General features: G+C 37.1%; 2 protein-coding genes across 2 annotated transcripts; one reads left to right on the top strand and one right to left on the bottom strand.

Annotated features, from left to right (window-relative positions):
• Positions 1–1,727: 1,727 nt before the first annotated feature.
• LOC124641222 (procathepsin L-like) lies at positions 1,728–7,813 on the bottom strand. The gene is made up of 12 exons (XM_047179251.1): positions 7,715–7,813; positions 7,186–7,285; positions 6,726–6,816; positions 6,249–6,360; positions 5,747–5,876; positions 5,268–5,380; positions 4,688–4,868; positions 4,085–4,314; positions 3,578–3,704; positions 3,058–3,163; positions 2,454–2,638; positions 1,728–1,945 (listed from the first exon to the last, which is right to left on the bottom strand). Exons 1-12 carry the CDS (start codon positions 7,782–7,784, stop codon positions 1,765–1,767), a joined length of 1,626 nt encoding a protein of 541 aa, XP_047035207.1. The 5' UTR covers positions 7,785–7,813; the 3' UTR covers positions 1,728–1,764.
• A 5,873-nt stretch (positions 7,814–13,686) lies between these two features.
• On the top strand, positions 13,687–16,774 carry LOC124641229. The gene is made up of 2 exons (XM_047179259.1): positions 13,687–13,799; positions 16,396–16,774. The coding sequence occupies exons 1-2, from the start codon at positions 13,692–13,694 to the stop codon at positions 16,624–16,626; spliced, it is 339 nt and encodes a 112-aa protein (XP_047035215.1). The 5' UTR covers positions 13,687–13,691; the 3' UTR covers positions 16,627–16,774.
• Positions 16,775–17,717: the final 943 nt, after the last annotated feature.

Below are 17,717 nucleotides of genomic sequence, written 5' to 3'. Positions count from 1 at the left end.
ATCTGTAATTGTAGATAATTTCTGATATCCCGGAAAAGGAGTTCTTTAACGGGAGTAATAGTAACCGTTATTATAGCGCACAAAAAAACTTTATTTTCAATCACATTGTATGTAGGTGCAGGTATGTTAACCTGCGTAGGTACCAAAAGACCAAAAAACGAAAAGCCTAGAATAAAATAAAAAACTTATTCAGAAACTAACACAATACAAAACCCCTCATACACAAATGTCTAGACTGAAACAATGATAGGCAAAAATAATAGATAATATAAAAACTTTACGTAGTCATATAAAAGGTTATTTTATTCCATCGTCGGGTACATACAAGGAAAACAAAATTACTAGCGGAGGTGCCATAACTGAAATCACCTAAGAAAGTAGCGCGCCAAAATGCGGGTGTGCGGGGGACGAGGAACGTTACTGTCTTCGCCCTTATACGCCTTCTTTGGAACTGCCCATTTCATGTAATACCAAAAATCGTTGAAAGATGGCTCAAAGAACCCGAACGCCTCGTTAGTTCACTCGTAACTTATCATTTTGGTCATGCCCACCATACCTATTTGATCAAGAAGAAGGAGCCTAACCTACCTGCATTATGGCATCTCCGCTCATCTTTCCTTACTCCATGGTTACCTGTCTAAAAATAAACTGCCCTTACTAGGGCTCGTAAAATGTAAGGAAGTTACTATGAGGGACCCAGCTGTGTACCGCATGTAGGTATTGTTATTATGACCTATAAAATCTAGAGCTTTGAATGTCTATGTTCTAAGGCCGATTTATAGACAGAGAAAATGTGCTTTCGTGAGATAAAACACCTGAAAAAAGGCTTCATCTCTGTCACATAGCATCAATCTCATCTGCCTAGCTTTTTCCTAACTATATTGGGATCAGCTTCCAGTCTAACCGGATGGAGCTGAGTACCAATATTTTACAAGGAGCGACTGCCTATCTGACCTCCTCAACCCGTTACCCGGGCAACCGACTGGTTGTCAGACTTACTGGCTTTTCACTACCCGTAACACTGCCAATAATTTATATCTGCCATTAAAAGCACCAGTTTTGAGTAATGTACCTTTCAGGTTTTATCAGCAATTTTTTCCAGGATACTTATTCGCATAAATTCTTCGGTAAATGTGTTTAACAATACTTTCAAAGTTTATTTGACATACACGGTGGACATCGAGTAACATTTCAAATAAAATGTTTTTCGAAACTCGGTCACGTATACTAACACGCAATAAAGATGTTATAAGAATTAATGCGATATAATAAAATGTGGGAAAACGAAGACATAACCCATTAATGTCGCTATGACAGTTTATTACCAAGACGTTACAACTAGTTTGGGAAAATTCCGATAGATGGCGTTATTTACAATAACGACAATTTCGTGTAGCACGCATTTAAAAACTAAAATATGATTGCGATAGGTACTCAATTTAATTATTAAAGTAAAGGTGTTTTTTTTTACTTGAGATTTTATTTTGCAATAATTATGCACTTGGCTATGTTCGTGAGGCTAGAGGAAGTTGGCGAGCTCGTTCTAGATGTTTTATGAAAACTCCAATAGATGGCTCTACTTACATGTTGTAAAAAAAAATTCTATTGCTCAGTAAATACTTAAAACAATATTTCAGTGTTCAATATTGATCAGGGAAGATTGTATATAGGCTACTATTTACCCAAGTGCGCAAAGTCACTCCCAATAAATAAATAAAACACAAAACTAAAAAAGCACGTGGAATTTATTTAAATAGTTCTATTCTAAACGATGGGGTAGAAGGGGGAGTCTAGCACCCCACAGTTGTTGTTCTTGGCGGAGATGAGGATGTAGCCGTCTTCTCCCCAGGTCTCGCCCCAGGAGTTCTTGACGATCCAGTACTCCTCCTCGTTGCGTACTCCGTAACCGACCACGGTGACCCCGTGGTTGGCGTATGAGTCCTCACTGAAAAGGGGGAGAGGAGTTTGAATTTATATAGGTAATTGGTGTGGATAATATTTGTGATGATGAGTAAGTATTGGTAGATAACTAGAAATAAAAAAGATACGTGGTGTTATTTACAAAATACTTATAAAACGTTGCCTTAAACACGTGTTAAACGTCTGCTCATCTTTAAAAACTGATTGTGGCTCGTTTTAACTGACAGCATAATCGTCAGTTTTCTTAGAGCAACTGTTTACTATGAATTTTGACTTGCAATTTTTTAAAGTAATCAGTTATTTTGAGAGAAATTGAAGAGGGTACTATAGGATTTTAGAAAGATTAGCAATCGACAAAAATGAATACATCAGTTTTCATGTGTTTGTAAATATGTGCTGCTTTTCTCATCTTGATAATTAGTTTTTGTGGTTTTGTTGATATAATTTGCGATTGATACATACGGGGTCGCTACAGCAGGCCCCTAGAGTGTATGCTTTTTACGCATACCATATACCATTTCATTAATTCTTACCAGGAGAAGTCATAGAAAAGGCCGTTGGAGTAGTGCTGCATGACGAAGCTGGCGTGGACTCCGACGGTGACGGGCCCGTACTTCACGAGAGCTAACTTCAGAGCGTTGGGGTTGCGGGGAGTCACTTGAGAGAAGCCGCGGATCTTGTATGGGGATGTCATGTTCTGGATGGCGCAGTAGCCGTCCTGGAATTAAAGGAAATGATCTTCAAGTAAGGTCGTATCCTGGAGAACATTAAACTTAGTTGTAACTCAAATCACAGTAACAAATGGAAAGTAGAAGTTAAGTGAGGTAGACACCATTTTAATAGTGGTGTGATTAGTTTCTTCAATCCTAATGTAGTCCAAAGATAGAAAGGATTTCCAATCGTATTATATTTAAAATTGACAAATGCTACAGTTACAGGTGTGCAGGTTTACAGGTACAGAATATCCATAGCAAGATCATTAAAAGCCTATGAGAAATACCGGCAAAACACAAGCGATTATCATTGTTGGATGTGGAAATCTGATGCAGGCGTTTCTCAATATATCTGGAAGACGACACCAAGATAGTAGTAAGAATTGACTCAAACCAGATACTTAGGAAAAACCTTAATACTTACATTAGCTTCATAGACACCATATTCCATCTCAGTAGGAATACCGTGAGTGAGCACGTACTTCATGGCGCCGTCCAGAGTACCGCCATTGCAGCCCAAGTTATCAAAGCTGTGGACAATAGATTACATACAGTTCTCTTGAAACTTTGTGGTGGCTCGGAACATTGCGCAAATTGAAAAACTATTACATTGTTAAACGCTATCCAACGAAAAATATCGGTGGGTATGCGCATTAGTTTCCGCGAAATGCGTCTGAAACTATTGGTGGAAGCTATATTTATTATTGCAACAAAATCCATTGAGTAGTTTTGCGCGAAAGAGTACCTAACAGACATCGTCCGTACATCCTTCTAATCTTTCACGTTTGTAATAGTAGCAATTAATAAGTTAGTGCGATTCCAAAATAACCGATCGTTCTCATAGAGGTAACTTTTCCAACTTTAATTAATTAAAAAGTTTCCATTCTTATACTTTCTACTTTCTTTCTCATAGAATAGCCTTGCACTAGATATATATGACTCACCCCCAAGCGCAGTCCACAAGTGACTGTTCACTGAGGTCCAGCAGCCTGTCTCCATTGCTCCTGGCGATGGCTCCCTCAACGGCTGCAGTGGTACAGAAGGCCCAGCAAGATCCGCAGTGACCCTGGTCTGGAGGTAGAAGGAATTTTAGCAGATTGGAACAATTTAAAAACATGAGAATATGTCCACAATTCTGAAGCGCGAGTATATACAAAAAAACATTTTAAAAAAGACTTTAAAAACACTGAAAATATTAAATACTTTAGAAGTTGGAGTATAAGCCAACTGTATCCTAAGAAGAAACAGAATATCCTAATTTATAATCATATTTTTTCATAAAGTAAACTGGCTTGAAAAGGTCAGTGGGTACTTCACTGTAATCCTATTCGAATGATGTACATAACTTCAACATCATTCGAAAAGGGCAAGGCAGAGATGATGACAAAAGAAGAAACAGAACTCGCATTTAAAATAACATGATATTCCATCTTTCACATCTCCAAACTTACTTTTAACAGGGGTAATAGCTCCTTCGATCCTCAAATCAAAGTTCTCAGGTAACTCCTCAGCCAGTTCATCAATCTCCTGCAGGGTGTGAGGGAAGGGAAGCATGTCAGGGTCCTGGCGACTGGAGGGGAAGGTCCCAGCCAAGTACTTGAGTTCTTCATCAGTTTTGTCGGAGAAGTCGTTCAGTTCGACCCTGAAGCCTAAGTTTTTGCGGTTGTGTTCTTCTACCATTCTGGAAGGATTGGTGATTTAACTACTTTTTTTTCAGCTTCAGTTTTATTGCATTCATAAATGTGAAGGTTATGGGGAAAATTGTGATGGAAATATTCGTTCAAAATATAAATATGTTATATGCCTTGAAGTATTTAGAAGTACATAATCGTCTAAGCAAATTAGAATTAGCTTTTGAGGGTCAATTTCACAGGCAGTCGTTTAGTTAGTAAGTTCGTTAAACGACAACTTTTTTGCTGATCGGTATTTTTTGTGAACCTATATTTTATTGGATGTCAAAATAAAGTTAACTTTTTTTAGGTTTTTCCTTTAGGATAACCAACTGGTTTTCTTAAACAAGCGTTTATATTGTTTGTGGAAACGAAAATCCTCACCTCCAGTTCTTCTCAAAGATGGCCTTCCTGATCTGATGCTCGTTATCCTGGTAATGCTTGCCATGGTGGGTGGTGTACATCTCGAAGGCGGCATCAAGCTCTACTGGGATATCCGGGTGATAGAACTTCATGGTAGTCTTGTAGTCCGGAATGTCAGCGAACGGGTCTTCGCAATCGTCCTCTGGGAAATAAAAGGGAAAGTTATGAAAAGCTTCACTGGTTACTGATAAAGTCTGTGGTAGTAAATGAGGAACTTAACTGACAGATACCTATAACTTTTGTGATCAATTTCACTGGTTCCTGATAAAGTCTCTGATAGCCGGTCAGGGACATATCTAACAGAAAAACTATAACTTTTGGTTTCTGACAGATATCTGACAGAAATTATACATAGCTACATACATAGCTAACTGGCACCTTATTACCAGTGAAACCGAGCGTGGTCTTGAAATCACAGTCGATTTTTACCAGAAGGATTTCTCGACTGAAACGTCTAACATTTCAGTATGTTTTCGAGATTAAACAAGCAGTTTAACCACGAAATCAGAATGAGTATTAATCAGAACTTGAGAACTCTTACCATTTTCGACGGTGAGCTCCTCCTCAGAGATTTCATCAGTATAGTCGAAGAAGTTGGAGATGGTGTGAGCAGACACCTCCCCGAGGTCATAGTTGTACGTCTTTCTGACTAGCCTGGTGGAAAGTATCAGAAGTAGTTAGTTTAAGGATAAGTAAAACAGACAAAGAGAGTTAATTTCACAGACATAATATTAATAGTGCTATAAGACGAAGGCACAAATGATCGATTGATGATTATAACTCTCTATCGCAAGCAAAAATATGAATTACTCCCTTCTGATGTGTATCTGTACTGCATTTGACTTCGAAGTTTAGCATTTTAACCTTCATTTTTCGTCGTTCCATTTTTAAATTTTTTATTAGGAACATACACTGACATAATCCTAGCAAAAAGTAGGCATTCATAATACAATTTATTACAGGATCTTTCCTCTACTTTATTTTCAACTTTATAACAACGAGGATAAGGTTGAAACTTACTGGACAGGCAGATCGATGCCTGCATCAGTCTTGAACACGTAGAGAGTGGTCTCCCGAAGCACCTTCTCTTCGTATTCTTCAGTACTGGACCATACGTCCACTACTTTGTCGTACAGAGTCATGGTTTGACCTAGAAATGGAATATCACCATAATAAATGTAAAAGTATGTAAATATTAAGTTTCATACTTAGTCAAAATGTGAGTGTATGAAACTGTTAACTTTCAGGATTACGAGAATTAATCGCGATTAAATAAATCTGCAAGTGTTTTCAGTAATTCTCCTGCTTCCCGAGGGAACTACTTCCCGCAGCGAGATAAAAAAATATTTTATAGAGATTTTTGTGAAGCGAAATTTATTTTAATCAGATCGAAACTTTAGCGCAGTAGCACGACAGACAGGCTTACTTACTTCGCACTAAAATAATAGTGAGGAAATAGATCAAAGTATTTTATCAATTTTTGAAATAAGGCAAACCAACACTACAGCATATAGCGTCATACCTGTGTATGTGAGTTCGGAGACGTCGGGAAGGAAGTCGATCTGCTCATCCACATCAGGCCTCATCAAGCACACCTCCTCATTGGTCACCTCTTCCGTGGTGATCGGGTGGATCTAGAATGATTGCTGCTGCTTAACCATTTTCCATCAAGTCGAAAGCCGCCCAATATAAATGTGCGCTCAAAAACAATTAAGAATATACGAATACCCTTCTTGGCAGTCGGGTAAAAACAGACAAAATAGTTTTGCTGGGGAGATCCTTCCACCATTTCTGCGTACAGCGAAAACAGGATGGACAGGGCTGAGGATGTGGCAAAGTGAGAAAGTTTTGGGAGCTGTATTACTACCAAAAAGCGCTTATTTTATCAGTCTACTTTAAATAAATTACTTTTATCCAGTCTTCTCTGAGTGAGTTGAGGTCTGTAGCTAGGAGTGAGACGGTAATAAGGCTGATGATGAGTTTTTTTAAGGATTCTTACCACGAAAGCGTGTCCGGTGTCACCGTAGTAGTACTTCTTGACGTTACCGTTTTGGAAGTCGACGCGGGAGCGGTTCAGTTCGGCGCTGTACCTGTTGGGGAGAAGGAGGGTTTATTATTTATACAAGTAGGTAAGGTATGTACTTGGTATCGATGAATGATTGTTCACAAAGCAATTTATTTGGAGATTTTAGATTTTTTCAAAATATTCACTTCTACTAATTCATATTTTTGACAAACACGTAAGCTCTCTTTAAAATGCAAATTATAGAAAGTCCTTCTGCAAGCAATAAAGATAGTAAGAGAAAAATATGGCAAAGCTATAATTTTCAATCAAAGTACCTAAAACTTTTTATTAACGCTCAATCCTTCTTCGTGTGAGAGGACTGTCACTGTTTTATATATATATATATATATATGTATCTAAGTAATTTTCAACTGATAATAAGTTTAAAACTTACCATACTTCAAAGGTTTCCTTGAGCGATGACTTTAAGTTCAGTTTTTCTCCTTTGAAGTGGTATTCCGATGGCCATACTATCTCGTTATCGTCATCTTCACCTGCAGAAAGAAAAAGACTAAGTTAAATAACTAAATAAACCCCGAATTTTTTTTTAATGAATGAAGAGGAAGGGGTAACTAAAGAACTAATGAATTATGTGAAAGACGATATGGATTCAAATAAGTAACAGCGATGAGGATCGGTTTTTTTATGCGCTTTATTAGTTTTAAAATTAGTTGGACATGTATAAAGAAATATTAATCCTATGTATATTATGAAGTAAAACACATATTCATGTCTGAATTTCATTATATGTTACTTTCGAGATGACGTCGAATAGAAGTATGGAAAAAGCCGACGCTTAATAAAATTAGGATAGGTAAGGCAAAAAGTATGATGCTGGAAACAGACAAAAATACTGCATAGTGTACTTATGTACAGTCAAATTAAAGCCGGACAGGAAACAAGCTACAAAAAGTTGTTCTTACGCAAAAGTGTGTACCCTGATGCTAAAGTGATGTATAAAAATAAAACTAAAGTGGCGGGAATGGCCGCCATCTTGAATGACTATGATGTACTGACACTATAAGTGCGAAATTTCTATATTTATAGGGAAAATTCGCAATTTAGGGCTTGTATACACTGATCGATTAAGAACGGGCTTGTGCCTAGCGAAAATGTTACATATCGGGTGTGTCGTTCATAATCACATTAAATGAAATTCGTTAATATACTGGTTAATATATGTCGATTAACACCAAGAAAAAAGAAAAATACGTGAAAATAAAAAAATGCATTTTTCAAACAAAGTAAATAGAATAAAAATGTGCGAAAATTAGAACACCATATAGAAGTCAGTCATTACAAACAGTTGAAATTCTCCCTTGAAAACTGACAGCTGTCAACTGATCAAAACATTCGATACTCCTAACTTTATCTCTGCTTTACACATGATGTTGTAAATTATGAAAACGAAAAATGAGTCCTGTGGCTAAACCACTGAATGGATTCTGTTATTTTTTTTACAATTCGCTATAGAATATCATGAAGTACATGTGATAGAATTTAATGTGATTATGAACGACACACCCGATATAACAAAACATGTTTATGGTAATTTCAGAGACGACGCTCAAAAAAATATCTAGGATAGTTTTTTTTCCAACGGATGTTAATAATATGATGATAGAAATAGCAAGGCATATTCATGTGTCGTGCTATTGTAGATATGACAGTGAAAACTTATAAGTAAGTACTAAGCATTTTATTGAAGTATTCTTCTTCTTTCGTGTCGATGACATGTCTTACAGTGAGACTACACTATGTCAGCCCAATATGCCGCCACAGCGAGAGCTCGGCCGGTTGCGCTCATTAGGTCCTACCGCGAGCAATTGAAGGATTAAACAAGGTTTTACGTTTGAAATCAGGTGAGTTTATAAAATAATATTAATCTTGAACGAATCTAGTTAACCTAAAATAATAACACTCGAAAAGAACTACTGAGCTCAAACTGAAAAATTGATCTTTTCAGTGAGCATAGACCCTAACTATGCCAATCTAACATTTGGTTTTAATGAGATAAAGTTCATAATTAGCAGTTTTTTTACTAATTTAGGTTATAGTTAGTATTTGAAACCTTTAATCATGAAACTGATAATGTTAATTAATTAAATCAACCAACGATAAGCTCGTTCGCGAATATCGCGGATTTTATAATTACATAGATGCAAACTATATAGGCCTGGAGATTATTTTCAATAACATTTTGATGTTAATAGAATTATGAATTATATGTTTGTGTATGTTAATAGAATTATACATGCCTACTGGATTATCATAGATTTAATCAATCATATCTTTAAGGCTAGTTATCAAAGGTCTATATATATTTTCTTTTGAAATCGTCATCACTGTCTGCCCACCTTACACGATTTCCCAAACACCTTGCATTCCTACAATCATACTTCCTACTTACAAAATGCGGCTTTATAGGAACCATTAGTAGGTATGATAGACTCGGACATTTGTGTGTGACAAGAGTGCAAATGAATGGAGAGGGAGAGGAAGACCAAAGGATGGATGGAATTGACTGAGAGATGACATGAATAAAGAAAGGAGTGAATGACATGAGTCAGTACGACGAGAAAACATATTTCGCGGACCTCAATTAAATTAGGAACATGGCCAGGAAGAAGAAGATCTCTGTTATTGAAAATGCAAGTACCGTAGGACAACGAAATGCATATAAAAATAAAAAAATAATTTCAACCAAACAATAATTTTGACCTTGCGTAAAATACATAAAAAACATTGTTACCTACAATTTCTTCAAACATTTTTTGAAAACTGTAGACGCACTTAACCCTATAATCGCTCGACCTTGGCCACGTAATGGGCGTTACGTTAAAAATAACTAGCGTGATGATATTGCAACGTAACTACCTGCGTAGCGAGGGGTTATGTCGCAAGATGTGACAGCGATCGTCACGTTGATAGCGAGCTGTGACAAAAGACTGGTATGTGACACCAGTTGTAAGTGTAACGTCATGGAAATAGTGAACTATGAGCGAAGAAATCAGGGGCCCGATTCTCCTAAATTAATAATATCAAAATTGAATAGAAATGGAATCGCAAAATGATCGCGATATCAGTTTTAACCATATCGGGCATTCTGCTACTAATATAAGACCAATCGTATTCCAACGACATTCGATTGGTTTGCGATTGGTCTGCTATTTTGGTGATTTTGGTCTATACGGTAGTCTGCTCTACAATCATATTGCAATCGTAAATTATTTGCGGACATAATGATTCATTATTCAATGACAGAAAAGGATAAAAACGTTTATTTCAAAAAAAAATAGCGGAATACCACATACGTTTCAATCGTAATTGAGTCGTGATTGGATCTCAGTCGAATGTGAATTGTATGTCACTTAAGTAAAATTAGGAGAATCGGGCCCCTGATTCTTAGATTCAATCCGTGTTTCTTCAATAGGTCTCGTTCTTTTACAAGACTTGGAGCTCTAATACCAAGATTCTACCAAAATTGTCACGCAACTACACATGTGTTCGCGCACATAAGTTACAGTTTTTTAAAAATCTTCAAAAATTGAAATGCTTCAAGCGTGAACCCAAACTTAGTTTTCTACTAAACCGCCACTGTTTAACATTATGTAATATAGACATGTGCATTGTATTTCCCCATGTCCTGAGAAATTTCCATAAAGTCACCATGGTTATACGGAAAATGCTTGTCTACGCTGTAATTATCCTGAGTATATCTAGTTCCATAACTCTATAGTTATAGTCAATTCTGTCATCATCCTTCTGCCCTTAAAATTATATTTGGGGGGAGCGTAGCATGCTTTCTTCTTCTTTTGTAGTTAAAGGGTAATTAATTAGCTCTGGTCCTAAAATGAAGAAATTACTTTTCATGCACTTGGATAAAGTCTTTCCTATCGTGCGTCCATTTAATGATTACTTAAGCCATTCCTTAGTGAAGGATTTCTTTGACAATCCGCTACTAAGGAGTGACTTAAGTAAACAATAAATGACTCTGAGTGTGGAGGTAAGACAGGTAAGATAAACCAAACATTTCGAGCTACCTCTACTGTAAGGTAAATAACGTGGCGAACCTGCAGTCAGCTTTTTGTACTGCACAGTACTTAGTTTTAAGGCCGGTTTACACTTTGCGAAGTGTGAAGTGATAAGTGTTAAGCGTTAACTTTACGCGATAAGTCTCAAGTGTTAAGTAATCTTTTCCATCACAGTGTTTAGGAAGAAGCTCATAGTGGTACTGTCCGTTGTGCATAGTGTCTCTAGAAATGGAAGATACACACTGATTAGTACAGGCAAATTGCGAGAGAGGGTAGTAGAAAAGTTGAGAGGGGGTAGTCACTTAACAACAAAAATAGACCTTGATTCTATTCACTCGCACTAATCAATAAGTACTAATCGCACGTATCACTTAACACTAATCACTTTACGCTTCCGTTCACACCTTGATTACTAAACACCTGCACTAATCACCTGCAGTGTTAACTTAACAAAGTGTAAACCGGGCATTAGTAAAAAAATTCTACTGCTTAGCCATCGGCTAATGAGCCCCCGCACTCTGCAGACTTAAACTGTCAGCCGATAGTTAGTTGACAGCTTTCCGGCCTAACCGTCAGTTGCACAAAGGTCCAAGCAATAGATTTATAGAAGCTTTAACTTTAACGGACCTTTGTGCAATTGACTGTAATACATGAACGTTTTGATGTGTTCACGACATTCATCTCCATCTATACTAATTTTGAGAGCGTACCGGCCGACATAATCTTGCAGTGGGTGTTGCTCTAACTTCGGTCTCAAGTTATTTTAGCCGACTAACGGCCAGTTTCTTCATCAAAAGTTAAAGTTAAAGTAATGTCTAAAGTAAAAGTAACGGTCAAATACGTTTTTTCAAGGCTAAAGTGACAGCAAAACTAATAGAAAAATTGAATTTGACCGTTACTTTTACTTTAGACATTACTTTGACTTTTACTTTGGCTTTAACTTTTGATGAAGAAACTGGCTGTAAAAGTCAATAAACTTTGACGTAGTGGGCTGTAGTGAATCATTTGACACACATTAAGTATGTACGTAAACATATTTATATGTTTACTATACATTGTTATGTACATAACTCCTAAACCAGCGGCTTTGTGAAGCTGTGATATTAATGTGACTCATTCATTCATTATGTCGATGTTTGAGATAAGGTTGCGATCACATTGTGGAAATTAATATAATATAAATATTATAAAACTGAAGAGTTTGTTCGTTTGTTTGAACGCGCTAATCTCAGGAACTACTGGTCCGATTTGAAAATTTCTTTCAGTGTTAGATAGCCCATTTATCGAGGAAGGCTATAGGTTACTTTTTATCCCGGTACGGGAAGTAGTTCCCACGGGATGCGGGTGAAACCGCTGGCAGAAGCTAGTATAATATAAAAACAATGACAACCGTTGCTTCTATCTGTAAGTTTGTCACTATGTCAAAAAACTAATGAAACTATTTTCATGCAAATTTCACTAAAGCTTTTGTATTTTTAATAGTAATACTAGCTGTTCCCTGTGGTTCCAATCGAGTCTAAAGGGAACCACATATATTCCCTGCACCTGGATAAAACGTCGGTTCGTGCATTCTCAGGCCGCCTTTCATTAAATTCAATTCAGCAGTAATTAAGCAATGATGTCCTCCTTGCCGATTATCGGCTACGGCGGCTGTTCTCGTATAAGGAAACCAGCCATGTGCGCAGGACATAATAGTGCACAAGCATTTGCACAGACACATGTGCACTCACTATTCCTTCACTTTCGTAGCGCGATGGAACGGTAATCCGACACCACCGCAGAGAGATCAGGCGCAGGATTAGTAGGCCCTTTTTTTTTTTTAGCGACGTCAAAAAACATCAAATGACCCCTCACGCTGTGGGTTAGCAGCGGTGAGGGAGTGCCAGACTCTTACTGACTAAAAACCGTCGTGTTCCGTCGAAGGCCTTTTATCCTTTTATGTACCAGGGCCGCGGTAACTCTTTCGAACAACCCGCAGCCCCGGCAGGAGGATTAGTAGGCCCTTATCTTAATAAATCTGTTAACGTTTATTTGTTCATAAGTTACCCTCTCACAAGAAATGGCTGAACAAATTCAAATAATCTTGGAAACGGCTATGGCTTCTGTTTAACGTGTGTATAATTGTTACTTAATTGTATGCTTTTAACGTTTTATAGAGTACTAGCCGTTTTTCCGCGGTTTCACCCGCGTTCCGTGGGAACTACTAAAATGGCGCGCACATATGAGTATCAAATTAAAAAGTAGTACCTATTAAAGTTCATTTATTTGAAAACTCAGTTTAAAATGAAACGAGGTTAAAAATATACGTAAAAACAATAATAAAAATTACTTAATTAATTGAATAATTATTTTAAGCAGTATTTTATTTGTTTAATATGTATTTGTTTGAAAAGTCTTATCAAGATTGTCACAAATGGAGTATTGCACACGATATGCTAAATTCAAATCACTTTGCCGCTCTAGAGGATAAAAACGGTTTTTGCACTCAAATATCAAAGGGTAAAACTACTCTTTCCGAGATGGTGGGATGAAAAGTTTATTTTTTTATTTTCGGTACATTTTTTTGTGTTAATCGAAAGTAAGCACCAGTAAATTAACGTATTTAGGTAATTTAATGTGATTAGGTACGACACAATTTGTATAAATACTATTGTTTTTATACATCATCATCTTCCGAGCCTTTTCCCAATCATGTTGGGGTCGGCTTCCAGTCTAACCGAATTCAGCTGAGTACCAGTGCTTTACAAGAAGTGTTAGTGTGTACCAGTGTTTTTATACAATACCCGTAAATAAAACGTTAATAAGCATAGACCTTTATCGTACAGTTTTTATACATATGAAGCCCAGATAACGGGTCTCACAGCTGATGAACAAACACTCAATCTGGGACGTGGTGCGGTTATTGAGAGTTTATAAGCAAAACCGGAGTAAAAACATTGTCAAATTCTATACAGAGGCCGCCATGAAGTTGTTGGTGAGTTAGTTTGTTCGTTTTTGTAGAGAAAATCATATATTTGACACGTCTGTTTCGCGTGTTGGATTATGTTTCGATTGTGTGTTGATATTTTGTCGTTTGACAGATGTACTTTTTTATTTTATAATAATTGTACTAGTAATTTCCATGAATACAGTTTAAATAACTTTGCCACAGTTAGCTGCTAGTGACTACTATAGTACGAACAAAATACTGGGCATGACTAAATATAGCCCAAATCGCTACCGCTCTTGTAAAATAACTTTGCGGTCCAGAAGACAGCCATTTGATACCTGGGGCCCGATTCTCCTAAGTTAATAATGTCAAAATCAAATAGAAATCGAATCGCAATAATGATCGCAATAGCAGTTTTAACCATATCGGGCATTCTGCTACTAATATAAGACCAATCGTATTCCAACGACATTCGATTGGTTTGCGATTGGTCTGCTATTTTGGTGATTTTGGTCTATACGGTAGTTTGCTCTACAATCATATTGCAATAGTTAATCATTTGCAGACAAAATGATTCATTATTGAATGACAGAAAGGATAAAAACGTTTATTTCAAAGAAAAAATAGCGGAATGCCACATACGTTTCAATCGTAATCGAGTCGGGATTGGATCGTAGTCGAACGTGAATCGTATGTTGCTTAAGTAAAATTAGGAGAATCGGGTAATTTTATTGTTGATCCTAACCATAGTATAATTATACTATGTCTTAACTTTGGTTGTAGAGAAACCTAAGAGCGTGCACACACTACGCATATTTAGTCGGCCGATAGTTGATTGCTGCTTATAGATGAGACGATGACTACTACTGAAGTACACGTAGCAACGATAAGTTATTCGTTCGGTATCAGACCGACTAAAACTTTGAAGAAATTCACGATTTCCTCAAAAAAACCTACTAACCTACTAATTTGCAGTGTGTGCGCGTTCTTATACTGATTAGTTATAAAAAGTTTAATTAACTCTTGATTAATTCGGCAGCCCATTATAATTCAATGGACAATACTGTCAATGATGGAAGCTAGCTAAAGAAAGAAATAATCGTGTGAACGTCAGTATTAATTATTCAATAGTTTGATTTTCATGGGAATCTTCATTTTTTAATTGACGGCAGGATATCACGGATGACGGAAGACATTTTTTAAATCACATTCACCGAGACAGGTCGAGATCTATCTCTCTAGACTCTAGAGATCGTACGAGTCGATCTGTCATTAGGGTAAGCAACGGTCAGTCCGTGGATGGGTGACCATCTACGTCAACCAAACAGTCTAGATAGCAAGGAGTATCGGGTTGCCCTTGTAACTTATAACTGGGTTGCGAAGGTGGGATAGGCAGCCGCTCCTTGTACAATATATAGGTAATGATACTTAGACTGGGAAACAACCCCATCATAGTTAAGAATATACGTACTAGGCAGATAATAATATAAGGAAATCTGGTAATCCTAGACAATTTCCAATATAAACCCTAATAAAAGTAGGAGCCATTTAGCGTGTTTAAGCATGTTTTCTTTAGGATAATCTATTGCATATGTTTAGTCACTGATTAACCCTTAATCAGTGCACACAGTCATTTTCAGCATCATTCGGATGATAACAGAATTCGACAAAAAAATGTAAACAGTTGAATCATAAAATGTAGGCAAGTGTAGGCTTTTCTTTGGTAGGTAAAAAATTTCGAGATTTCATCACTCACTTGAATCTCAGACATTATTTCAGATAAAACATAGTTAGGTGTGTCTAATGTCAATACTCTAATCCAGTGGTTCTTAACCGGTGGTCCGCGGACCACTGGTGGTCCCTGGAGGCATTCCAAGTGGTCCGCGAAGCTTGGCTTCGCGGCGTTGCTATCCATCTTACTTGACCAACAGAAAAAAAATAAGGTTTGAAATGTAGCCCTTTTACGTAATTTTGGTTCTGAGTCTTAAAAAATAGTCAAAATTTCCCGCTCGCTCCGCTCGCGTATTCAGAAACTATATGCCCTCGTTTTTGCATTTGTTAACAAACAAAAAGTTAAGTACGTTTGGGATACATTTTACGTCTGTACGAGTCAGAAAAAAAATTTCGCGCTCGCTTCGCCCGCGCATTTGTGAGTAGTATTGATCCGAGAATTCAGAAGTTAGTAAAGAGAATGCAGTCACAAAAATCTCATTAAATTAAAATCTGTCGCTTTGAGTTTTTTGCTAAATAATAAAGAAATGAGTGCTAATTATAAAGAGTGCTTGTATTCTTTATCAAAGAACCCTCAATTTAGACAAACCAATGAGGTGGTCCCGGCAAGCCAAACTTTTGGTAAAGTGGTCCCTCATGACAAAAAGGTTAAGAACCACTGCTCTAATCCAAAATGTTTCGGCATTGTTTTCTTTCTTGTATCAAAGTGAATTTTGCAGTATTTTCTTTATAATTTGGTTATAACCAGAGATTTAAATCGGACAAATTGTAGGTCTCTATCTAATGCATGTTTGAAATAAGAATTTATTAATATCCACTTATTTATATTAATAGATTAAAATCCGGTTATTTTTAAATCGAAACAGAGAGTTTCATACATATTTATTTTCTTAAACTTTTTATGTTCCAGTTACCCCTTCTCCTCATCACAATGGCATGCCACTTCTCATTAGCAGCGCCTTCCAACATCCAGGAGTACGAGCTCTCAATGCTGAACAAGCTGAACAAACCCTGGATCACTCCTGACAAGCCCCAGCAGTACCCTCGGAAGGGGGAGTATCCTTGCAAGGGAGGAATTTGTAAGGTCAAGGCGGTGGAGACCTGTGAAGACTGTCAACATGCTAAACCTATGTGGCCGTAAGGTGTAGTTAAAAGTATGGGAGACGATCATTGTACATTTACTTTAAGAAATCATAATGGCATTGCAAAAGTGCATTGTATGTTCAATGGAAAAGCATCGTTTAATGGCCTTAAATAGATTAGGTAGGTACCTACTTCTTTCGTCTAACTGCTGAACTTTCTTAAGCTGGGGTACTCACTTAGCAGTGTAGCACGTAACGTATCAGATACGGTATCAAGTGAGTACGTAGGCACGAGCATGCTGCAAGCCGCTCGCGCGTGGAGCGCTGTAAGCTCGCAGTGACCCGCCGAGTGGCGGTTTCACTGCGAACACAAAGGCGGCTCGCAGTGTGCTCGTGAGGACCGTGGACGAGCCGTACCCACTTGCAGGTTGATACCGTATCTGATTCGTTACGTGCTACACTTCTAAGTGAGTACCCAGCTATATATGAAGTCTGATACGGATGGGGATAGGTGTATCTACATATGTATTAAATTATAATCTGATTATATTGCAAATTTTGTAAAGCTAAAGGAGGCTATAAGCTGATCGAATTCGATGAAGTTCAGAATCCATTTATTGAGAGTGTTAAAATATATAAATGTTAAGTATAGGTACTTCCATTTATATTCGGTAAATAAATTGTAACAAGACAAAAATGATTTTATTTATATGCTTCGATTCTTAGATACATAAGTACACGCATTCATAAATAATTATGAGGACAAGAATTTTAGAATTGTTCACCGAAATAGCCGAAAAAAATTGTTTATCCGATAGAATTATCAGAAGAATTTAACCAGTCTAAAGATACTTGCAACATAGCCATTAATTTAATCTAGTTTCAGCAATACTTAACCCACAACCTTTAAAACTAGATGCAAAGTTGCATCTTGTGCAACAATGCAACGTTCACCGAACACTGCAGTAATCGATGCATCTCGTAAATCTAATATATCGGGTGTGTCGTTCACAATCACATTAAATCATATCGCATATACTTTATGATATTCTATGGCGAATTGTAAAAAAAATACCTAATCCATTCAGTGGTTTAGCCACAGGAGTCATTTTTCGTTTTTATAATTTACAACATCATGTGTAAAGCAGAG

The sequence above is a fragment of the Helicoverpa zea genome, chromosome 22, assembly GCF_022581195.2.
Source record: "Helicoverpa zea isolate HzStark_Cry1AcR chromosome 22, ilHelZeax1.1, whole genome shotgun sequence".
NCBI lineage: Eukaryota > Metazoa > Arthropoda > Insecta > Lepidoptera > Noctuidae > Helicoverpa > Helicoverpa zea.
Note: the sequence above shows the minus strand (reverse complement) of the source record. Positions and strands in the feature narration are given on the sequence as shown.